Genomic DNA, 23,012 nt, shown 5'->3' on the forward strand with positions numbered 1-23,012 from the left:
CAGCCAGTACTTAAGCACTGAATACAGCCACTATCAATACACGTGCTGCTCTGTGTGACCAAAACACAGCCCTGCACAAGACTCTTACTGTAACGACTCTTCATTTTTTCCTTTTTGCGTAACACGCAAAAAAATAATCTTCAACAGAGGTCCATTTTCTGTTTTATGGGGAAACCCTTCAGCTCATTACCGAGTAAAAAACTAGTTCATTTTAAAGTGATTAGACTGTCAACTTTTATATTTTCTACTAACCACACAAACTGTAGGCTAGTAACAGGTTATTTTATGTTAGTAGTTGATCTTTTCACTCAAGAAAGCATTTGTTTAACTCAGGTACCTTGAAGGTCACAGGAAGTGTTGGTTTTCACAGGAGGCTGGCTTGTATTGGTTGATTTGTTTTGAGCATCCAAATTTCACGAGATCTAGATTTTGAAGACCAAGGTTTATCAAGAACATTTACCCTACAGCACACTAGAGTAAATCTGAACATTAGCCCCAACCCCTTACCTTTCTACAGAGCCAGCCACAGTGCCTTTTTTTATTTCATCAAAAACGTTTATTTCTGTTTTGCAATTTCAGATGCTGCTGCAATTAGTAACTTTGTACGTATACTATTTCTCATCTGTGCTAGTATTTCTGTAGGATAAATTCCTAGAAGTGGAATTACTGAATCAAAGGTCCTGCACACTCATCATTTTGAAACATTATCAAGTAACATTCCAGAGTCTGTTCACATTTGTATTTTCTCTGGGAATATACCAGAGTCCCTTTTTCCCCCAATTCTTTTTTTTTAAATCATTTTATTGGGGGCACATACAACTCTTATCACAACCCATACATACATCCATTGTTTAAAGCACATTTGTACATTCGTTGCGCTCAACATTCTCAAAACATTTGCTCTCCACGTAAGCCCCTGGTATCAGTTCATTTTCCCCCTCCCTCCCACTACCCCATGAACCCTTGATAATTTATAAATTACTTTGCCATATCTTACACTGTCCGACGTTCCCTTCATCCACTTTTCTGTTGTCCATCCCCCATGGAGGAGGTCATATATAGATCCTTATAATCATTTCCCCCTTTCCACCCTACCCTCCCTCTACCCTCCTGGTATCTCCTCTCAGCACTGGTCCTGAAGGGATCATCTGTCCTGGATTCCTGTATAGTGCCTTTTAAATACATGTTCAAAATATCTTTTAAAAATCAACACACTTTCTAAGAGGGGGGATGGGGAGCAGGTAAAGGCAAAGGAGTTTTTGAATGGACAGTAATGGACCTCTCTTGCCCTGAGCGAACCAATCAGACACTAGTGCGAGCAGTCATTTAATTTGAAATTACTGAAACATCCTGCTTTTTCTCCCGCAGGTTCAAGCACTCAGTTTCATGCTGGCATGAGAAGATAATCCTTTGAAAACATCATTAATCAAAGTGATTTTTGAGCAAACTTCCTTTTGTAAATCACTGGTTCTTTTGTGCTTTTGTATTGTGTCTATTCAATGGGACCATTAGGAACACAGCTTATGATTGTATGCAAATCCCCTGCCAGCACATAGAAACTGGAAATTTGTATATAAGCATTGTGTATGTATTCATGCACAATAATCATTAAATTACCTGTATATTTGTGGAATGCTAATTTAAACGGTTAAGTTATAAAATATTGTGTATTTATCAAATGGGTGAAAAGATTAAACTTTTGCACATTGATACTGATGACGGTAGCTGGAGCTGTCCTGCACTTTTCTTAAAAGGCTACTGAAGTTACATGTTTCTGCTCATGTATTTGCTACTGGTGATACAGACAGAAAAGATCACTTGTAGAGACCTATTTTTGTATAATGGTAGAAGTTTTGGATTTTACGGGGTATTTTGTCAAGTCCTAAAATAAAAATTACATCACCATTTTAACCACTGTGCATTTGAACCTTTTTAACTGAACGATTCGTGGTGCTTATCCTCATTGCTCTTTTCATTTAGGATGTAAGGATTCGGAAAAGAGTCTTAGTCTCGGAATTAGGAACTCTTGGGGGATTGCTTTTCCTCCCTCCATTGGACAAGAGCGTTTTCCACCTTCTTTGTTATCAACCTTATATCTAGTTTTTATATTAGTATTTTCATGATTAATAAATACATATTTGTTTCTCTTGTCCAAAGATATGTTTACTAAGCCATGGCCCACTAAGATACAGAAATCATCGTAATCCAAAGAAACAAATCTCATTAGCCACAGAGCCCAATAGTACTGCCCAACCAAATTCCAGTTGGGCGGCTCTCAAAGATCCTCTATTATAAACCTCAAATTTGTCATATCCATATCTAGTACCATAGCAACGCACTAGAATAACAAGTAGTTTGGTGCTTATCTTCAGAGAACTTTGTCTCACCATTTGATGTTTTCTGACCTGTACCACCCTACAGGTAAGGAGCGTTGTTATGCATTACTATAGTTTCCATATTACCTTAAGTTTTGCATGTTAGCAGCTACAGTCCAACCAGGGGAGGTCTAGAGATGGCAGAGGTGTTCGAGCAATTAATTAAAGGCTTGTGAATACAACCCTTCTCAGCTAGCAGGGTTTGGCCTGCAAAGCTTTTATGCTCTAGGAAAGAAGGGACAATAGGAGCCCAACTTCCCTCCATTCACTTCCACTGTTTGACATCAAAGTCAAGTGCCATCAATTCTTATTCGGTGCTCCCACAGGGACAGGGTATAACTGCCCCTGGTGGTTTCAGAGAAAGCCTCAGCTTTCTCCCACAGAGCAATTGATGGTTTTGAACTGCTTACCTTGTAGTTAGCAGCCCAATGCACAACCACTGTGCTACAAGGCCTCCTTTTCTTGGGCATCTGCCATCAACTTGCTCTTCTCTTAATTTCTGCCTAAAAATTAAATTCCTTGAAGTCAAAATAGATTCACACTAAACATAAACTAGATGTACTTCAGGTTTGTATTTTATGCTGTGAACTACTTTACAGTCTGGTGAAATTATGGACATGTTTGCAAATATATAAAATATGTAGGATTCTGAAGGAAGCAACTTTATAGAAATAATTGTCTCATAAGCTGTTCATTTATTTCAGTCATGGTGAAAGTAAGACATTTTAAGAGATAGGCAACAATTAAAGTATGAAAATAGGTGATTTCTATTGACAAAATCAATAGATTTTGTGATGGAGCCTAGGTTTACTGACTAGTCCTAATTATCAAAAGACCACACCTCTTGTCAAGTCCATTCCAACTCCCAGCAGCCCTGTGGGACAGAGTGGAATTGCACCAGGTGGTTGTCAAGACTGAATCTGAGCAGAAACCTAATTTCTCCAACGAAGTAGCTGCTGAGTTGAACCACTGACCTGTAGGTTAGCTGTCCAATGCTTAACTTTCAGTGCCACCAAGACTCTCTGGCCATAATTAAAGGGAAAATTCAACTGCCAAAGTAACTAATGAAAGTAAAGAGGCATCCCCCCCCCCCCATCCAAGTTCCTAGATCCCATGAATTTGACCCACTGAAACATTTTACATTGGTAAATGCAATGTTTTATTTCTTGAAAAAACTTTAATATGAAAAACTCCAACAGCAGAGATCTTGCCTTTACAACAGTTTCACCAGAGTCTTGCAGCCTCTGCCCATAAGCAGCCCTGTAATTGACACAAGACAAACCAGACTTTGCCCCACCTAGTAAGACAGGCTATGTGTCCAGTCAAGCCCCCAGTTCCTGCCAAGTTGATTTTGGGATCTAGGCTTGGCAGAAAGTGACTGGCCTGCTTAAGGGGGAAAAGCTTATTACCCTAAAGGAAACTTAAATGAATGGAACTAGAAATGGAATATCCCTAACTGTATTCTGGGAGAAAAGTAAGGAACAACTTTGGAGAAAAGAGAAAAAAATTATTCCCTAAGATGTGACTGTGTGGAACCAGATACATTTCCAGTAGACTGACATATATTTAGTAATCAGATTAAATTACATGAGTATTAAGAATTCGTTTTAAGAATGATAGCTTATAGGAAATACCATTACTTAAGTCATGGTCATAAATCCCTCTTGTGCTGTAGACGGTGTGTCCAGTAAGTTTGTTTTTTTTTTGCCCAGTAATTTCTAATGGCATTATTTTTCTCTAACATCCCAATTACTCCTGAATATCATCACAGCATCTATGAACAGTTAATGATAGTGTCCTTTACCCAGGGTTTTCAAAAGTGATGGCTAGTCCCTACATGGCCTCCCCCATGCCCTTCCCCCACACGAAGTACCCAGGTGAGCAAGTAGCATACAGATTCCAAGTATTTTAGTAGCCTTTCTATACCTTGAAGAACTAGTCCAAAATCTGAAAACCATGTGTTTAATTTCCAGGATCTATCTTCAGCTCTCCCTCTCTCCATCTCTATTTCTTATCTGTGTGTGTGTTCTTATAAATAGTACCTGGAAATTTTAATGTTACAAAATCTGTCAAGTGCCTAGAGCTTCCCTGGACAATTTTCATGTTTTACTAATGAGCTTTACCTCATCAAAGCACCTGTAAAAGTACTCATCATAAAACTAATAGAGATATTTAAATGCCATCAAAAGTGAATGAATCTCATTCAATTAATACAATGTAAAAATCTTAAGTGGCTCTTTAAATTACACATTCCAAAACCAGTACACTAGGCATTGCCTTGTAAACTCTGGTATCTTCAAATGGTTTGCAGCTGACCATGATGTGAGTTCTTGCCATCTTTTCATTTTGATCGTCGTTTGTATCGGATAATTGGTCTTTCGGGGGTGTGAATCATGGTTGTATAATTCACACTGGGAAAATATCCATCAATGAGATCAAATTCATATAAGCGAAGCATAGTGGACCATATTGTCTTAATTTGAATGTAGGCAAAATTTTCCCCAACACAACGATGACGACCTGAAAAAAAATTTTTCAGAAAGATCACTTAAATGCTTCTCTCATTTCTTTTTAACTTTGCATGGTAAAGTGGTTTATCTACAGTTTGGATGAACAGTACATGCAATACACAATAAAATATATAAATATAATCCTAAACATTTTTACCTTCTGTTTCTACAGACAAAGGTCTTGCTAACTATATAATAACTTTTTCAGTGTTCTAATCTAACATTCATTTCAGTTAATAAGTTTGGAAATATTCTAGATCTCTCTGCCCCTAGAGGGCCCGAGTTAAAAGATCCAATGCTATTATATGTGATATCTGATGAATTAAAAAGGGACCACAAATTGGCACCAACTCTTCTGGGATAGAAATTTTAAAGGCCCACATAGACTAAGAGGGAAACTCTCAACAAGAAGGACTGACAGTGGCTCAGACATCAGGACACTTTTGAGGGTGGCGCTGGACCAGGTGGTGCTTCCTTCGATTGTACACAGGGTCTCCGAGTAGGAACTTACTAGATGCTACCTAGCAACAATAGTCGGGGGTTGGTACAGAACAACCAAGCTGAAGAAAGACACAGGAGCTAAAGGAAACTGGTAAAATACTATTATCCTGCAATCATGAAGCAGATACACAGATAAGTGTTGACTGAGGATGAAATGAGGAATGGTACTGCACCAACAGACAGATATAGGTTTAACAGGCTATTTCTACCTATGTATTTACATGTGCTACGAAAAAGTAGAGTATACAGGAGCAAAGATATAAAAACTAGCCATAAGCAAAGATATTACAGGGCTCAGGATCAAAGTCTTGAGAGACAATGAGGTCAGTTGGCATAGCACAGCCCACAAAGAATGTTCTACATCCTACTTTGGTGAGCAGAGGCGAGGCTCTTAAAAGCTTGCAAATGGCCATCTAATGTACAACTATTGGTCTCTTCCTATCCTAAGCCAAAATGAGTCAAGCACAGACACGTGGAAACAATTGTATAAAAGCATACAAAATGAATAAACTAACATGTTATAAATATGCAGATAAATAATTTATTATTACAAAAACTATATCATTAATGTGGTGATAAAAGAAGATTTGAAGGAACATTATACAGTGAAACCTATGAGCCAGAACTCAACTGGACTGCCTTGTTTTTCCTAATCTCACAAGGCTTTCACCTTTGACAAGGTGCATGCAGTCTTACCATTTTTCTAGCACTTACTTGTGCAAGTTGTCAGTATTTATTCATTAATCTGTTGACATAGTTTGCTGCAATTTGAAACAATCATTTAGTCTTCCTGTACACCTTTCTTTAGTTGCTTATATTTGAATACAGGCTAATCCACCCTTACAAATGTCCTCTAGAATAGACTTAGCAGTGAGTGAGTGGGAAGTGCTAGTATGCACCTTGTTATTTGTTCCCCCATTAAACCCTCACAGCCATACTAGTAAGAATAGGCTATTACAATGAGTTTTCAGAAAAGGAAACAGGGACTAATCTTTAGGCTTGTCTAAATGAAGGTGGCAACTAATCCACAGGGAAGAAGAGTGGCAAAATCCAAGATCAGAAGAGTATGCTATTAAAGCTTGTATTCTGGACCCGTTTGCAGAAGGCTAATGTTGACAATGAAAGCCCGGAATCCGTTTGCTGAGAGTCCCGATGTACTTTTGAATTCCTTCAGACCGTTAAACAGGGATGTGAGCAGTCTTGTCCACAGGCTGAATTGGAAAGTAAATGACTACAGATACAGTTTGGTTTACGTTTAACATGGTAACATCTGCTTTTCCCTTTTGACCCTATTTTAACTTGCCCCCCCCCCCCAGTTCCTTCTCTAACAGATTTCCACCTTGCACAGGTTCGAACTTTCACAAGTTTCACAGAGAGTATATAACTTCAGAAACCACCATTAGGAACAACTGTCAATGGGATGGTAAAAGAAAACAGATTTCAGCTTTCTTATGTTGTAAAAACGAGTTGCCATATATGGTAACTACCCATCCAATTACCTGAAGGATTCAAGTGGGCATTGTAGAAAGGATTCCTCCATTCAGCAGAACTAATGCCTCTACCAATTATTACAATCTACAATTCTCTTATGTCATATACCATCACATTAACAAATCTGTTAAATAAAGTTATTAAAACCTAACCTTCCCAAAAGACTTTATGCTTTCCTTCACATTTAGAAGGAGCCCTGTGGCATAAAGGGTTGCACATTGGGCTGCTAACTGCAAGATCAGCTCTGTGAAACCACCGGGCACTCCACAGGAGAAAGACGAGGCTTTTATTCCCACATTAAAGACTGAGTCTTAGAAATCCACAGTGACTGGCCTATAGGGTCCACGTGAATCCACTTGATGGCAGTTGAGTTTGGAGTTTGGGTTTCATATTTGGAAAACATGACCGTTGACCCAAAAGATATGTCACTAGTATTGTCACTAAAAAATACTAAATAAGTCACAAAATATAGATTTATCAAGGTATAGAGTATCTACAGTTATATAATGAGAGTAACAGTATTGTTATGTTCTTACCGGAAATAAAGAAGTTTATAAACCAGAGATTCATTTAACCTGCTCAAATTTAAAGACCATTTTATCATAAAATTTTTCACATAGAGATAAGAAGCTAACAATTCCAAAAGTTGGCAAACTTTCAAAAAGGGCTCCTTCTGCCTTTCTCTTGGATGCAACAATTTATTTATATATTAGTCTGAGATATCATCTGAAGGGTGTGGTTAACTTCAATATTTCTGTGGAACAAATTCACGAAGAGCCCTAAGTAAATAGGAAAAAAATTTAAAAATACAGTCAATCCCAACTCACGGCCATCCAACTGGACAGAGTAGAAACTGCCCTTTCATGTTTCCTAAACTTTTCATTTTTTAAAATTTTTATGGGAGCCTCATCTTTCGCCCAGAGGTGCTGGTGGATTCCAACCACTGACCTTGCATACATAGCAGCTCAGTGCATAATCTGCTATGTCACTGGGGCCAGTTAAATAAGAGAGAAGGGCCTGAAAAGACAAGGCAGGCAAAAAGGAAATAGAGCACTTTGTAAGGATATTATTCACAGGACAGTATCTTTTAGTACAATTTTTCCCCAAACTTGTAGATTCTATATCTACAAAATTTTGTAGCGATGCCCTTACAAGGCAGAGGAGAGATGTACATACAAAGATTCATGGATTATTTTCACAAGGACACATATGCTACCTGGAGAAATATTTAGGATCTAAAATGTCGTCTTACCAGCTCCAAATGGCACATAAGCAAATTTCTCTGCTGATGTTGGGTTGTCCGTTAAGTAGCGATCAGGATTAAAGTCCAGAGGTTTTGACCATGAGTCTTTCAGTCTTTGGTTGACCGTGGGAGACACACACACCTGATGGCCTGGAGGAATGGTATAGCCTGCCACAGTCTATAAATGAGAGCGACACATTCCTTTAGATCAGCAGTTCTCAATCTGTGGGTCATGACCTCCTTGTGGGGGGTCAAACGACCCTTTCACAGGGGTTGCCCAATTCATAACAGTAGCAAAATTAGTTATGAAGTAGCAATGAAAATAATTTTATGGTTGGGGGGCTCACCCCCACAACATGAGGAACTGTATTAAAGGGTCGCAGCATTAGGAAGTTGAGAACCACGGCTTTAGATAATTTAAAAATATGCTATCCAATAGTCACATGTTACTTTATAACAAAGCAGTAATGTGTGAGCTATACAAATACGAAAAAATTAGCTAGATGACTACGTCAACTAAAAATTCTAATTCACGATTATGGTTGAAGTACATACAGTGAAAATGCAGTTGTAAAGACCTCAACTAAGGTAGCATTTCGGGAAGCCTGAATTATACACTTCCATACAGTTGGATTTTTTTTTTCCATCAAAGTAGATAACTACTTTTAAAAGCAGGAAGAAGAAATTTTCATTTGAAAACGGCTAAATATTATAGGAAAGTGCAGAAAACAGACTAGCAGATAATTGTGTAAAAAGTTTTTATATATGTAGACTACGTAAAATGGAAAGTTATTGTTGAAGAGTGTTTTCTCTTTTAAATAAAAATAAATTCTCTTTGATACTATTATATAGCCTCGTGGTATATAAAAACATGTCAGGGTGGGGAGATTGGCCCATGGACTTACCTGGGGTGTTCTGGCCATTCTCATTATGGTCATGATGGGCGGTCTAAGCCTTAAGGTTTCCCTAATACAGCGATCAAGTAAATTCAGATCCTTAAGCTAAAAAAGATAAAATATGTCCTGATTTTTACAAATATGTAACATCTCAAGAGTACTATACATTTTTTTGAAAAAAACTAAGATTGTATAAGATTGCTTGCATTTTGGAAGGGAACACACAAGTAACCAGTTCAAAGTGGCTGAGAGCCCCGTGTCTATCACTGTCTGTGGTCAACAAGGGAAATAAAGGACGGGCAAGAAAACAGGCAGAGAGCACTGTGCAAAGTGGGACACTAAGGAAATTCAACAGTCATTCCGCCAAAAACAATGAGCTTGCCAGCAAAAAACTCTTAAGTACCCTTTTTCCAAACTCTGGACAGAAATAAAAAGTCCTCCAACAGTCACAGAAGAGTTTATTCAAGTAAAACAACTGAATCTTGGTGAGGACAGTGAGCTCATCCTATTTCTACCTTTCTCTCTCCAGCTCCAGGAGAGCCTAGCAAACCAACAGCCTGGCAACTTCCGTTGCTTTAAAAACAGCAGCCTAGCAACTACTAGCGGAAGCAGAAGCATCCCAGAGCTCCACACCAGAGACCTGTCACTGGCAAGCTCCACGAAAAGCTCCACTCTCAGGTCTGTCTATATTTGCTCTGACTCAGAGCTCTCTCAATCAGACAGCCTCAGCCCTAGAGATTGTTTGTCAAAAATGACTAGCAAAAAATTTTAGGATGGAGACCAAAAAAATCATTCAAGGAAAAAAGGAACCTGTAGGGTCATTATGAAGGAGAACCAACTCTACTTACATTAATGGCATGACAAAAATTGAGATAGAATTAGTAATCAAAAACTTCCAAGAAAGAAAAGGCAAGCCAGATGGCTTCAGTGCTGAATTCTACCAAGTACATAAAGGATTAACATACACAAAAAGGAGTGAATGTTTTCTTACTCATTCTACAAAACCAATATTATCCTGTTACTAAAACCAGACAAGGCCATTCCATTAAATCTATGACCACTATCCTTTATGAATATAGATGTAAAAATCCTCAACAAAAACTAGTAAACTGAGTCCAGAAATATATCAAAAAGATTACAAACAAGAGTCAACAGGATTTAGTCCAGGAATTCAAGGCTTAACATTTGAAAATCAATTATGTAAAACACTAGGATAATAAAATAAAGGAATCAAATAACAGGAAGACATGACCAGAGTGTGCTTCGAAGGTGGAATTCTAAGTTCTCTCTTAGGCTCTTCTCTCTTCCTTTCAATCCAACAAACTGGGAACCCCACTAGCACTACCACTTTTGACAGCAGTCAGGGAAGCAGTGCACAGGGCATTCTAAGCCTGGAGTGTTCTGCGTGATTCAGTCGTCTGTGTTTTATAAGACACACAACAACAGCGTCTCCTCTATTCCCAGAAGCCACTTTCAGGTAGAGGAAATAAGTACCAAAGAAGAAACCTCAAAGATTTCTAAGGTGCCAAACCCAAGCACATCTGACATAGTTTAATGGACATCCCAGGGAAGGCTGTGGCGAATTCTCTCAAAGAATGGAAGTTAAGTAATTTAACCAATATGATAAAGAAAAATCTCAAATTGCCCCTCTCACCGCAGATAATAAGGCAGCAGAGAGACTGGCAACCCAAACAAACCTGGTCATAAGTCAGTGGAGGCAGGTCCTCTCCGCAGACCGCTCTCTGTTCCAAGTAACAGTTTTCTTGAAGTGCTTTGTCTTGGGCCAAAAAGAAGCCCAGCCAAGCACTAGTAGTTGAGGATGTATGCTGCCCTGCCAGCAGCAGTCCAATAAGCAACCCTGCTATCTCATCATCTGTGAGAAAGCATCCATTTCTGTGGGATAAACCACATAGACACACTTAGAATTTGGCAGACACATTTCATGCCTAACCTGTCAATAAAAGAATGAATACATTTTTTAGACATCATGAAATCCTTTGATTTGCCTACCACAAGCCACATTATTTTTTTCCTTACAAAAAAGGGGCTAAACCAATAGAAGACAATGGTTTTGATTGGAGAAGACTTCACTCTAAAAGCAAATGTCCCACTCTGTCCAGTCACTGGGAGTTCAGTAAGGAATGGGATTTCAACAACTTGAATGTAAAATGTCCAAAGCTTTGGGAGTAAATAATGAAGATGGAAGGGGGAAGGGTGCACTGAACTGCTTGTGATTACACAACTCATGTTAAAGGTGATTTAACCATGGGGTGGGGGGATGGAGTCAAGACTGGATGTGATGGAACGATTGAATTGTATGACATGTAAACTATGTGCCAATAAAACTATTGGGAGGCAAAAAAAAAAACAAAAACTATTGGGAGGGTAAATATCTGTTGTATGGGTGAGAACCAACTGATTACATTAATTAATTAATTAATTAATTAATTAAAATAAATAAATACATGTCTGAAAATCATAGCTACTGACTTGTTTTGACAATATAATAATTTTAACAATATTAATTAACTGCATTTTAACATGTAATTTCCTATTTTAATTTAATTTTATGTAATTATTTCTTACTTGTATGTAGACTCTAATAAAGTTTGGAGCATGTCATCAGTTTTGTTCTCTGACTGTCTGCGTTTCTGAATTGCCTTACAGAAAAGATTCTTCATCTCCTGATGAGCTCTGTCCCTGCGCCTGTAATTCAAAAATGAAACCATTTTCTTTAAGTCAATAATAGGTTCTAGCATCAAATTAACTTTACAAAATAACCAGGACCGGGGGCATAATGGTTGGGCTGGTAATCAAAGGTGCGGAGAGCTCAAAACCACCAGCCGCTCCTCGGGAGCAAAACGGGGCTTCTACTCCTGTGAGGAGTTTCCATTTCAGATACGCGCGCGCAAAGGCAGTTCCAGCCTGGCCTACAGGGTTCCTACGAGTCAGAACAGACTCAATGGCAGTGAATGAATGACATCTTACAGCAACCTAATTTTGGAACTCAAATAACTGACAAATATTCATAACTAACAGGAAACAGGTCATAAAAAGCTTAACTAATACTGTTATTAAGAATTTACAGACAATAGTTCATTTCTAGTAAGAACTAAGTTTTAACACCATATACCCAATACTTAACACATCATCTGTCTTCTAATTAAAGAGTTAACACAAATTTTGATTCAAATGATTATTTCTTTAGAAGCATTCTACAGTTCAACAGAAAGTAGAACACTTAAATTACTCACTCAAAATTTTCATTTTAACAATCAATTCTTGAAGCAGGAGATCTCTAGATCTTCTGTAAGGTAAGATTTTACTTCTCATTTTCTAAGATAACATTGTTTTGGCAGAGTGAAAAACACCAGGTAAGTCAGAAAACAAACTTCCGGTTATAAAACTGTACGTTTAAAGGTGGGCACTTACTATGTAACAGACACTGTGTTAAATGTTTTACATTCATTACTCACTGTAACCTTCTGTAAGGTAAATACTGTTGATTACCCTCAATAGCCAAAGAGGAGGACACAGTAATTTAAAACAGGTCAGCATGACACCCAAAGCTACTCTGAAGCCTAGCTCAATAAAGCTGTTGCCCTGCTTCATTTTCAGGACTGCTAGTGATGACCAACTGACACAATATGCCCTAAAGGGACGAAGCCGCTGCAGCCTAACAGTATGAACAGGGCAGAAGCAGGAAAACACAAGGCCTTTTTTTTTTCTTTCATATTTTATTATATCTACTGAAATCCAGTTTAAAATATGGTGCAATTAAGTCAGCGCATCCAGGCATGTACTTTCCTCCATCTGGGTAAAAGTCAAGGTGACCACAGGCATTTGTAGTCCCAATACCCAATTCAAAGAATAAGCAAGTTGCATTTGTGTGAATCACATCCACGTACTCAGCATCTGAGGGGTGCAGGCTGACTAGAGTTGGAGTGTTGTGGAAATAAGGCCCTGCTGGGTCCAGCCCAGTGATTCTTCCAAGACCTGCTATTCTTGATCCAGCTTCCCCCTCCAGATGTGCTCCTAGGCTGTGGCCAATCAAGGGCACTTTAGAAGGCGAATATCCAAACTTTGTCTCCAGAATATTGACCAAATAAGCCACCTCGCCCCGAAAACACAGAGGTTGTTGTTAGCATGGATGTACTGCAGCGAGCCATCAATCCAGTCTAGGTTAATGCAGTTCACATCTTCCACTTGGAGATGGTTCAGACATGAAAGCACTCAGCAATTGACCACAAGGTTAGTGGTTATAACCACCAACTGCTTTGTGGGAGAAAGATGTGGCAGTCTCTGCTCTACTCCTCTAGAGTCAGAGTCTTGAAAAGCTCTCGGGGGCAGTTATACTCTGTCCTATAAGGTCGCTAAGAGTCAAAATCAACTTGATAGCAATGGGTTTGATGTTTTGTTTGTTTATTTTTTAAAGTAAATTGAATGATCTAGTTAAATTGGTTGGTTTGGGCAAGACAGCGCACAACTGGGCTGGAGTGTAATGAGCCTATCATAATGAGCTAAAAAATCATGACCTCATTCAAAAAATAGGGCAGGGAGAAACAAGTATGTAGAACACTTAGGAAGAACTCAAGAAGGACCAAAATTTGTGCTAGGTGTGCTAACATACTATGTCTGAGGGTAGTTTGGGAACCTCAAATCTTACAAATATATGATGGCCCCAGAGAAGCCTATAGAACAGCTGGCTGCCCTTTTCACTCTCACCCTCTTTTAAGCTGTAACTAGACCATGTTCACTGCCATAAAGTCAATTCTGACAGAGGCAGCAAAAACAGGAATTACCGACTATCTTCTCTCCATCCCTCACTTATATCGGAATGAATCAACACAGTTACAGGCAGCCTACTAAGCTGCAAGGCACTGAGCTACACACCAACTCCTTGGAGCAGCATTTCTTCATATCAGAGATGATCCTGCCCTTAAGAAAACCAAGTACAGTTAGCAAAGACCCAAATGAAAAACTAAATACAGGCACTAACACTTCAAGATATAAAAATTTCACAACAGCACAAAACCGTTAAAGACTGGTTCGAATGTTTAGAGGAGAGCTGTGATCACTTTTAGATTAGAGCATAGGTTTTACTAAGTACAAGGGATATATAAGATACATAGATTTTTAAACATTAAAATACATGAACAAATCACCTTATTAAACTGAAATGGACCTTAAATGAGTGAAATACATAAAGTTATAACTATATAAACCTATGATGAAATCTTCTGTGATAGGAGTTCACATTCACTCCTGATTTATTAGTTCAATTTAAAATCTGTTAAAGCAAAGTATAGCAACACTGCAGTAATGATACAAAACTCTTTGAGTGTAATATCTTGATAGTTCATAAATTCCATACCTGAAACTTGGCAAAGGCAGCCAACTAGGCAACAGCCACGCTGCGTGGCTAAAACCTCCATCCAGATCTGCATACAGTTGTGCCACCTTCCTGTTGAGTTGACTTCTGATTTCGATTCCATGTAAACAGTGGCTAGCTGTTAAAATGATGAGCTCGGAAAGAGCTTCAAACAAATCTGGGGGGGGGGGGAGGGAGATAATTCCTATTATTGTTTACAAAGGTTCTTGTAAGACAGCGGCTCTCAACCTGGGGGTCAAGTGACCCTTTCACAGGGGTCGCCCGATTCATAACAGTAGCAAAATTAGTTATGAAGTAGCAACAAAATAATGTTATGGGGGTGGGGGGACCACCACCACATGAGGAACTGTGTTAAAGGGTCAAGGAATTAGGAAGGTTGAGAACCACTGCTGTAAGGGATTCTGTTCTCTTAGAAATACAAAGAGAAAAGCAGACCAACAACATCCTATTCATATTACTAAATATACTCATGCATAAGCCAAGTTTTCAGCTCATTTTTATGCAGTTTTTGTGGTAAAATTAAGTGCCTTGGCTGATATTTGGGTAGGCTTATATTCGAGTATACAGGTGTGTTGTCAAAAGTCTACAGACGCATCAGAGCAGGGAACTGAAGAGAAATAACCCAGTGACTGCAAACACCCCAGCCCTCTGGGTAGCTCACATAAATGCCATAAGGGCCGTGCGCTAAGGAGCTCCCCTTTAGCTTGAAAACACAAAACGGAATGTGGTGAGGGGATTGCTAAGCCCTTCTGAGTATACTAAAAGCAGCAAAAAGGAAAAAAGTGTAAGTGGGCTGGCTGCTAGAAATAAGTATAACAGCAGCAGCCACCAACAACTGGGACAAAGACAAAATAAAACAGAAGACACAAAAAGTCTACAGCATCTGACAGCAATAATGAAGTGCTTCTCAAGGAATGGAGAGTCAAAAATTCAAGACAGGATGATCTCCCAGGTCACAGGGATGATCAGGACTGAAAGGCGGAGCCTCGTACCAAAGGAAAACTAGCCACTCACTGGTTTCCCATAGAAAGCTGTCATCACTTTCATGGGCTTCATCTGACCTTTGGCTAAGGAAAAAGGCCGGCTATGAGAAAAAGCTGTGGGGAAAGACACCTGCAAGGAAGAGACACTTGAAGGAATTTTTCTTCTGCAGTAAATGATCCAGGGGAGCTACAAAAGCAGAGACCTACACTTTATCCTGGATTATGGATATAGGAGAAAAGTTTTTCATTGGTAGGGGAGCAATGCGTATTTTCTTTTTCTGAAATGGAGGTAATAGGCCATATATACTCAGGTATAAGCCGACCTGAATATCAGCCGAGGCACCTAATCTTACCACAAAAACTGCATTAAAAATGTGCTGAAAAACTCAGTAAGTTTGGGAACATCATAATAAGTTGGAATCAACTTGACGGTAGTGGGCTTGGCATTTTTGGTTTTTGGAGTAAGCTATTTTAGGGTTCTGCTAAATAAACATAAATCACTTATTCTCAGGTATATTTTAAATACATGGTAATCATAACATTCTTCTATTATTACTTGCAAAGTAGTTTTGCATACACTGCAATTTATTTTATATGCATACATTCACGCTTATATTTCTATTCACAGAAAAGTAGAAATATTAGTACAAATTACAAAACATTTTCCACTTACTTTTTTCTCCACTTTCTCCCCAACTTTCAAAGTATTCCTTTGTTTCTTTTTCAATTATAGAAACATGCTCTCTAAATTGGGCTATGTTGAGGCCACTTTTTAGCATTTTCTTCTGTTCCAAGAAAACCTTCAGAAAATTAAGGATGTCTATGAGCACAATCCATTTTTGTTTTACCTCCAGATCCACGGGGTTAGCATAACTGTGTAACTCTCAAGGTAAACAACTTCCTGATTCATTTAAAAAAATAACTCCTTTTCAAAGGGACACCAGAATGGGAAACTTGCAAAATGTATGCACATATTCCAAGGAACATGTAGCAGACGCTTGCTATCACGGCCCTAGACAAATGATCAACTAGGAAACCTACGTGCTACCACTCCTGCCTCCAAGACTTTCTCTTCTTAATCTGGTTATCTCATCTCCCAACCCAACAAAGAAGCCAACGAATTCACCCTGCAATGCAGTGAATTGGTTAATATGACTCTTCTAACCATACTTTGTTACTCCTAGCAAAGGACTTCCGTTGCTGAGAAAGGATGTGTGGAGTTAACAAACTGACGGAAGTATGACTCAGCAGTGAGTGATTGCTAAAAGTTCATTGGGATTGCCATTCTCCTGGGTACCAAATAACCCATCTCAAAAGCAGGAGGTGGGGGTTTTACCACCAGCAAGAGAAAAAGCCAGGATTGGAGCACATCCTTTGGCCCTCGAGATTCCTATACATGAAACCTTTTGATCCAGGAAATGGCTTTGGCACTAGAGGAGTGACACAGGTGTAGCAACTGCAGGACCAAGAACTGGATTATGAGATAGAAAAGCGGTTCATAGGGCAAGTGAGCAGAGTGCTTGGGGGCAGGAGGCTGGCTTGTGGAGTGGTTGCCCAAGCACTTAACTGGTTAAGCAGAGTTTACTGACCCAAGTAGCTAGTGCTGAATGCCTTCAGGTTGAGATTTATAGCAGGTGGCATGCCTTTTGAACATTTACTGACAGCCCTAAAGAGGGCAGAGGGCAGGTCCAGAAGCAAAGGGTCAGAAAGAGAGAGGACTGAACAACTATACCCTGAGCATTTCTGACCTGAATTGTATGTTAACTTCCATAATAAAGCCTGTAATCATGAGCATTGTTCATAATTTGTGTGTGGCTTTTGTAATAAATTATAGAACTCAAGATGAAAAATAAAGAGTACAGTGGGAAGGACAAAGGAAGTGGGTGGAAGTGGTTACTCGTTGATTGGGCTGCTAACTCCAGGGTCAGCAGTTTGAAATCACCAACCACTCTCCTTGAAAGAAAGACCAGGCTTTCTACACTGCCGTAAAGTTTCCGTCTTGGAAACTCACAGGAGTAGTTCTGCCCTACCCTACACGGTCCCTGTGAGTCAGCATCAACTTTATTGATGGCAATGAGTTTGGCTTTATTTTTTGGTGGGAGGGACGGCTAGTGTCAGAAAGGGTAATGAGTGTGGAGGGTGGAGGCAAGTCAGACCTCTTGCCTTGTGGCTACTGGCTTAAGGTCAAACATGGCCTCCATGCTATTTTCACACACCATTATGGTTTACTGTTCTTTTAACACTCCTTCACAGTCTCCCTTTCTATTCTCACACAAGCCACATTTTTCACTGACGCTGTGGTTCCGACTCACAGTGCAGTGACTCGATGCACAACAGTAAGAACCACCTGGCCCAGCGCCATCCTCACAACTGTCCATTGTTGCAGCCACTGTGTCAATCCATCTTATTGAGGAACTTCCCCTTTTTGCTGCCCCTCAATGACACTACAGAATTCCAAAACCATCCGAGCACAATAAATTCATACTTAGACAATTGATGGATTTAATCTTTTGGGACATTTGTATTTCAAGACTCTGATAAACTATGTGAATACATTAATATATATATTTGATCAGAAGGATGTTCTAGACAGCATGCCAAAAATCTGCCAATGTTTTGGATTTGTTAGTCAGCTTTTTGGTTCAATGTAATCACAGAAAGGTACCCATACCTGAAGGAGCTGCATTTTTAAAGAGGGGTGAGAGTAACCCACTACCTCAACATGGCTCTACATTTACAATGTTTAACCTACCAGGTGTAACTGTCACAGTATAGAGTTCTCTTTCTTCAACAGTGTCACTTACCGGATTAGGCACATCGTATGCAACTCCCTTTCCAAACACAGGTGTTGTCAGATGCTGGTACACATCTTCTGCATTCAGATCTTCATTTTTACTATTAAAAAGCAGGGCAGCAGCATCGCTCCCCAGAAGGTAAGTAAATTTCTTGCCCACCATGGTGAAACTAAACACAGGTCCATACTAAAGGGGGAAAAGCAGCCATGGTGATTAGCAATATATATACATATATATGTATATAGATATATACATACATAGCACTAAGATTCTAATTCTTTTAACACAAAAAATCTGTTTTCACAAATGAAAAATATGTTCATAAACCTTAATGCAAATATTTTCATTTTGCCAACCCTTCTCTAGTCTATCTAGATTTATAATTATGAGGGGTTTCAAAAAGTTTGTGGGAAATGGAATTAAAAGATAACAGAATTTCTTCACTCATTTGCAAATGTAGTGTAAGTACAATTTTTTCCTGTTTTTTCATTGTTTACATGGAAAATTTTTTATATAAATACCATAATTTAAATTTACTTATTAACTGTTCCATTAATGTACTTATGGCTAGCTTTTCTTTTTTTATTGTTTTTTATTATAGGTAATTGTGCAAAGAACAGATCTGAGAATATAGAACTTTCCCTTTAATTAAAAATAAAATAAATAGCCACAAAGGATGACAATTTTTATAGTGCTTGTTATCTGAGAACACCAGATATTTATTTAGTATCAGTTTTATTACCACATTTTCATCACTACTGTATGATTTCATTTGGTAGATCTCTTAATACAGTTAGGCAAAAAGTTCCTCCTGTGCAGTTTCCTGATTACTAGTGAAGAGTGGCTTCATAAGGCAGGTTCTGGAGACACAATAGTGAGCAAACAGAAAAACACTGTCCCTGGCTTATGAAACTTGACCTATTTGGAAAGATGCATATTAATGAAATAACCACATGGTGGTTGTTCAGTCATTTTACACTCAAAGAGAGCGCCTATAGGACAAAACAGAGCTGGCCATAGTGTGTCCAAAGCGCTGATCTTTACTCCCACACAGCCGCTTACTGGTTTAAATCATCAAATCTTTTAGTTATTAGCCAGGCACTTAATCATTGCCCCACCAAGGTCCTATAGATGTGAAATTGCCAACATGACAGGTATCAACACAAGGCAAGAACTGTGATTAAAGAATCTGCAAATGAGAACTTTGGGAGCAGAAGGGATACCTGAACTAAAGCCTGAGAGATGAGTAGGACCCAGCTTGATGACCAAGCATGCACAAAGGTCCTTCAGGAAAGAACATAAAAGGGAAGACCAGGCAGAGCCTCATAGACCCCATTTAAGAGATGTTTTTCCTCGAAAGCAATGAAAAGAACTTAAAAACCATGAGAGTTTAAAACAGCACTAACCTAGCTGGTTTTCAGTCTTTTTCATGGAAGACTACAAGGAAGCAAGGGCAACAAACAGAGCCAGTTAGAGCTTAGGGCAGGAACCTAATGATGAATGCTTGGTACAAGGTAACGGTGACATAGTGCAGACAGAAGCAAGCAAATACTAAGTTATCTGAGACAGAATTTCAAGACTTGGCCATGGCTAAGTCTCAAGGATGAATCTTAGGTTTCTGATGCTTTGTAAAAGTGGATGAATGATGGTAGCAATCAGTGAGATAGAAATGGAATAAGACAGCCAGGCTTAGGGAGAGAAAAATTAGGAGAGAATCCACACAAAAGTGACTCTGATGTAAATGTTCATCCTCTGGAATTGTGAGATAAATATGTTCTCTTCTTTGAAATCACCTTCTTGTTGAATTTCTGCTACAGTGGCACTAGGAAACTGAGAAACATTTTGGGGGGAAAAGGTTTGAAAAGTAATTCTTTAAATTAGTACTTACCTTCTCATATGCATTTTCTAGGAATTCAATTGGACTTTTCCCAAATGCTACTGCATGACCAAGGAATGGAATTGGAGAGAAAATATATGGTGGGTTTTTCTGCAAGATAAAAATTTTAAAACTTTCAGTTCTCATTTAGTTTTATAAAAGAAATCCAGTATACAAGTATTTAAAAATGAAAGCTGTGATGAATACTAAAGAAAGTTATCAAAACACTAAACAGTAAAATTAATTTAAGAATAGCCCATTTGCAAATATCTTAAGAGAATAGCCATAGTAAAAGGAATAAAAAAATTTTAAATGAGGATTAGGCTAAAAGACTAGATGCTGGGCACTGCCCGGAACATGGCTCTATGCAACTGTTGGAAAGGAACCAGACAAACAAGAGAGACAATAAGTAGTTTGTTCACCAGTAGCTTAGACACCCATTCACTATTTAGTAACATTCAAAATCTTGCCAAAGTTGATTGTAATAGAATTGTACAATTCTACTTGGTGTGATTAAACAATGGAATAATGTTATTAACTCCCAATTAATTTTTTTAAGTCCAAAGCCAAATGGACATATTTCTGAACACTTAACTTTACAAAAAGCACAAGAAGGGAAAAAAAATATTGCCTAGAGGAGGCACAGAAATATCAAAACATTAATTTGAAGTGTGGAAAGCAGAGAGATCATTTTAAAAGCTACATTTATCAGTATGCAAAAGACACCTCATGCTTCTTGCACTGTAAAGGAATGAGGTCCTCTCATCTAAAAGAGAAAGGAGAGGAGGGACCAGCTCATGAGGAAGCTCATGAGGAATCTCTGCAGTACTCACCATAGAAGGTATTCTAGATGTCCCAAAATGAGACGTGCAGATTGCAACACTAAGTCTGCTGGAAATCAAACTTGCAATGATGAAAAAGGATAATCTCCCTCGGGTCTATGGTGGCCTCAAGGATCACCCCTCACAGCCCTCCTCCAGGGACCATAGAACCACTCAAGGGTACCTTATCGTTATAAAGACAAATGACCTTTTCCTCAAAACCCACGTATAGGCGAAGAATAACTTTGCCTTATGCTTGTTGTGGTTCAAACAAAAATAAGAGCTACTTGGTCCATCATTGTAGATGACACTGTCAGGAAAAAGAAAAACTTAAAAAAATGTTGATTGGTGAAGGATGCATTCAACAAATATAATTGGGTGATATAAAGCCAATAGTAAAATAAAGCCATGACGTTAGAAAAAAATGGTACTTTATTAGCATCAAGGAAGCTCCCAAACACTTGAGCAGTTACTCCCACTCCACCAAACTGAATACATCTCCCTTCACACGGATGTAAATCGCCATTAGGGGCAGTGTCACAGCCCACAAGATACTGAACCACAGAAGGGCCCCCACCAGGATGGTGGCCACCACGATTACAGATGCCAAGAGCACCGCCATTAGGGTCCCCACCATGGCCCCCAGAGCCACGGCGGCGGCCAGCACGGCCACCACGGCACTCAGGGCAACAACCACGGCAACGGCTGCCAGTCCAACCAGGGCCACTACCGCAACCAGTGCTGCGGCCAGCACAGCGATGACCACGACCACTAAAGCGGCGAGCACGATCGCGGCCAAAACCAGGCACGCGACCAGCGCAGCCACCGCGACCACCAGGGTCGCGGCCACCAGCACGACCCCCAGCACTAAAGCCAGCAGGGACACGGTGGCCCCGGCCGCCAGCGTCACCAGTAGCAGTGCCGCCGCCACGGCCGCCGCCCCGGCCCCCAGAATGCCCGCCACCAGGACCCCCCCGAGAACCGTCGCCGTGCCTGCAGCCAGCGCCGCGGCTGCCACCAGCGCCAGGGCCATGAGCGCGGCCGCCAGTCCCAGCCCGGCCAGCAGGGCCAGCACGCAAGTCAGCGCCGCGGTCGCCATCCCCACCAGTCCTTCAGCCGCCTCGACCACCGCGTCTCCCACCCGCACCCCCGAGGGGACACCTACCGCCCCGGCCGGCAGCTGGGCCCGGGGGCCGACAGCGAGGCGGAGCAGGTAGACCAGACTGAGGGTGAAGGTGCAGGAAATCAGCAGCAAGGACAGGAGGCTACCGCCTTTCACCTGCTCCATCACCTGCCCCAGCACTGACTCGCCCGCCTGCTGCAGAGCCAGCCACGCCATTCCGGCGGCAGCCCGTCAGAGATGATGGAGGCCTAGGTCTCCTCCACGCCCCGGATGCGATGGAGCGGTAGAAGCCAGCAGATGGGCGTCGGGACACCGGCCCCGAGGTCCCCTTCTAAACTCGGACCCCACCCTCGACTCCCTAGCACGCCACCGTCCCGTCACAGAGGGGTGGGGCCTCCCGCTGGCCACGCGGCCACGCCTCTTTCGAAAGTAGCTGCCCCGAGGTATCCTTGCGCCACGACCGAGAGGCGGTGAGAAAAGGCTCGGTGCCAAGCGTGGGGAAAGATAACGTCGGCTAAAGAGACAGCTGTTCCCTTCAGAGTGCTGCGTTTGGCTCGCCGGGGCGGAGCGGTGGGAGGGGCCTGGCGGAGGGATCTCCAGGCGAGGGAGGCGGCGAGCAGCGCAGCAGCTGCGGCGTACTCGGTGATTGCACCGCGCGCGTCTGAGGTGATGTCGGCTTATGTGACGTCAGCGCGGGTGATGGGGTAAGCGCCGCCCCTGGATGGGCGGGTCCAGGGACTGACTGCCCGCCCCTCGGCCGCCTCGGGCTCCTCCTCCCGCCGAGACAGCTTGGCTGGAGCCCGCGGCGGCTGGACTTGTGCAACGGCGCTTCGCACGTCGCGGTGGGGCGCTAGGGCAGTGCCGCCGCAATCCAAATCAATTCCACGGGCATAACATTGTTAGGTATGCGGCATGATACAGGAGGAGCTTTTCCAAATGAGGTGTAGAGATTTTAAAATGTCGTGAGGGAGTAAAAAATGCGCGGTTTGAGGTAACCCCCCCCTCC

General features: G+C 40.7%; 2 protein-coding genes across 3 annotated transcripts in view; one reads left to right on the forward strand and one right to left on the reverse strand.

The window, feature by feature from the left end:
* Window positions 1-1,911, forward strand: part of AKAP9 (A-kinase anchoring protein 9) — a 162,053-nt gene extending 160,142 nt beyond the window's left edge. Inside the window, exon 46 of the mRNA XM_045288755.1 lies at window positions 1,369-1,911. Coding sequence (XP_045144690.1) covers window positions 1,369-1,406 — 38 coding nt within the window. The 3' untranslated portion in view covers window positions 1,407-1,911. The remainder of the gene's footprint in view (window positions 1-1,368) is intronic.
* Window positions 1,912-3,756: 1,845 nt separating this feature from the next.
* LOC101643704 (lanosterol 14-alpha demethylase) lies at window positions 3,757-22,483 on the reverse strand. Of its 2 annotated transcripts, none has more exons than XM_030885202.2 (10): window positions 22,049-22,483; window positions 20,075-20,173; window positions 18,196-18,372; window positions 16,065-16,191; window positions 14,391-14,565; window positions 11,603-11,722; window positions 10,714-10,909; window positions 9,026-9,121; window positions 8,130-8,298; window positions 3,757-4,895 (listed from the first exon to the last, which is right to left on the reverse strand). In XM_030885202.2, exons 1-10 carry the CDS (start codon window positions 22,220-22,222, stop codon window positions 4,717-4,719), a joined length of 1,512 nt encoding a protein of 503 aa, XP_030741062.2. In that variant the 5' UTR covers window positions 22,223-22,483; the 3' UTR covers window positions 3,757-4,716. The 2 variants fall into 2 exon arrangements, with proteins under 2 accessions (XP_030741062.2, XP_045144689.1); XM_045288754.1 differs by lacking the exon at window positions 22,049-22,483 and adding an exon at window positions 20,896-21,515.
* Between the last annotated feature and the right edge of the window lie 529 nt (window positions 22,484-23,012).

The sequence above is a fragment of the Echinops telfairi genome, unplaced genomic scaffold, assembly GCF_000313985.2.
Source record: "Echinops telfairi isolate 266 unplaced genomic scaffold, ASM31398v2 ScPeMD7_23;HRSCAF=83, whole genome shotgun sequence".
NCBI classification, from domain to species: Eukaryota; Metazoa; Chordata; class Mammalia; order Afrosoricida; family Tenrecidae; genus Echinops; species Echinops telfairi.

What these genes read in the sequence shown, in the direction of transcription:
- LOC101643704 (XM_030885202.2), bottom strand. Translation starts at nt 22,222, where the DNA reads ATGGCGTGGCTGGCTCTGCAGCAGGCGGGCGAGTCAGTGCTGGGGCAG. An exon ending in CTCCACTGACTTATGACCAG is followed by an intron (nt 9,122 to 10,713) that starts GTTTGTTTGGGT and finishes TATCTTTTTTAG; the next exon opens with CTTAAGGATCTGAATTTACT. An exon ending in GAATGGCCAGAACACCCCAG is followed by an intron (nt 8,299 to 9,025) that starts GTAAGTCCATGG and finishes TCTCATTTATAG; the next exon opens with ACTGTGGCAGGCTATACCAT.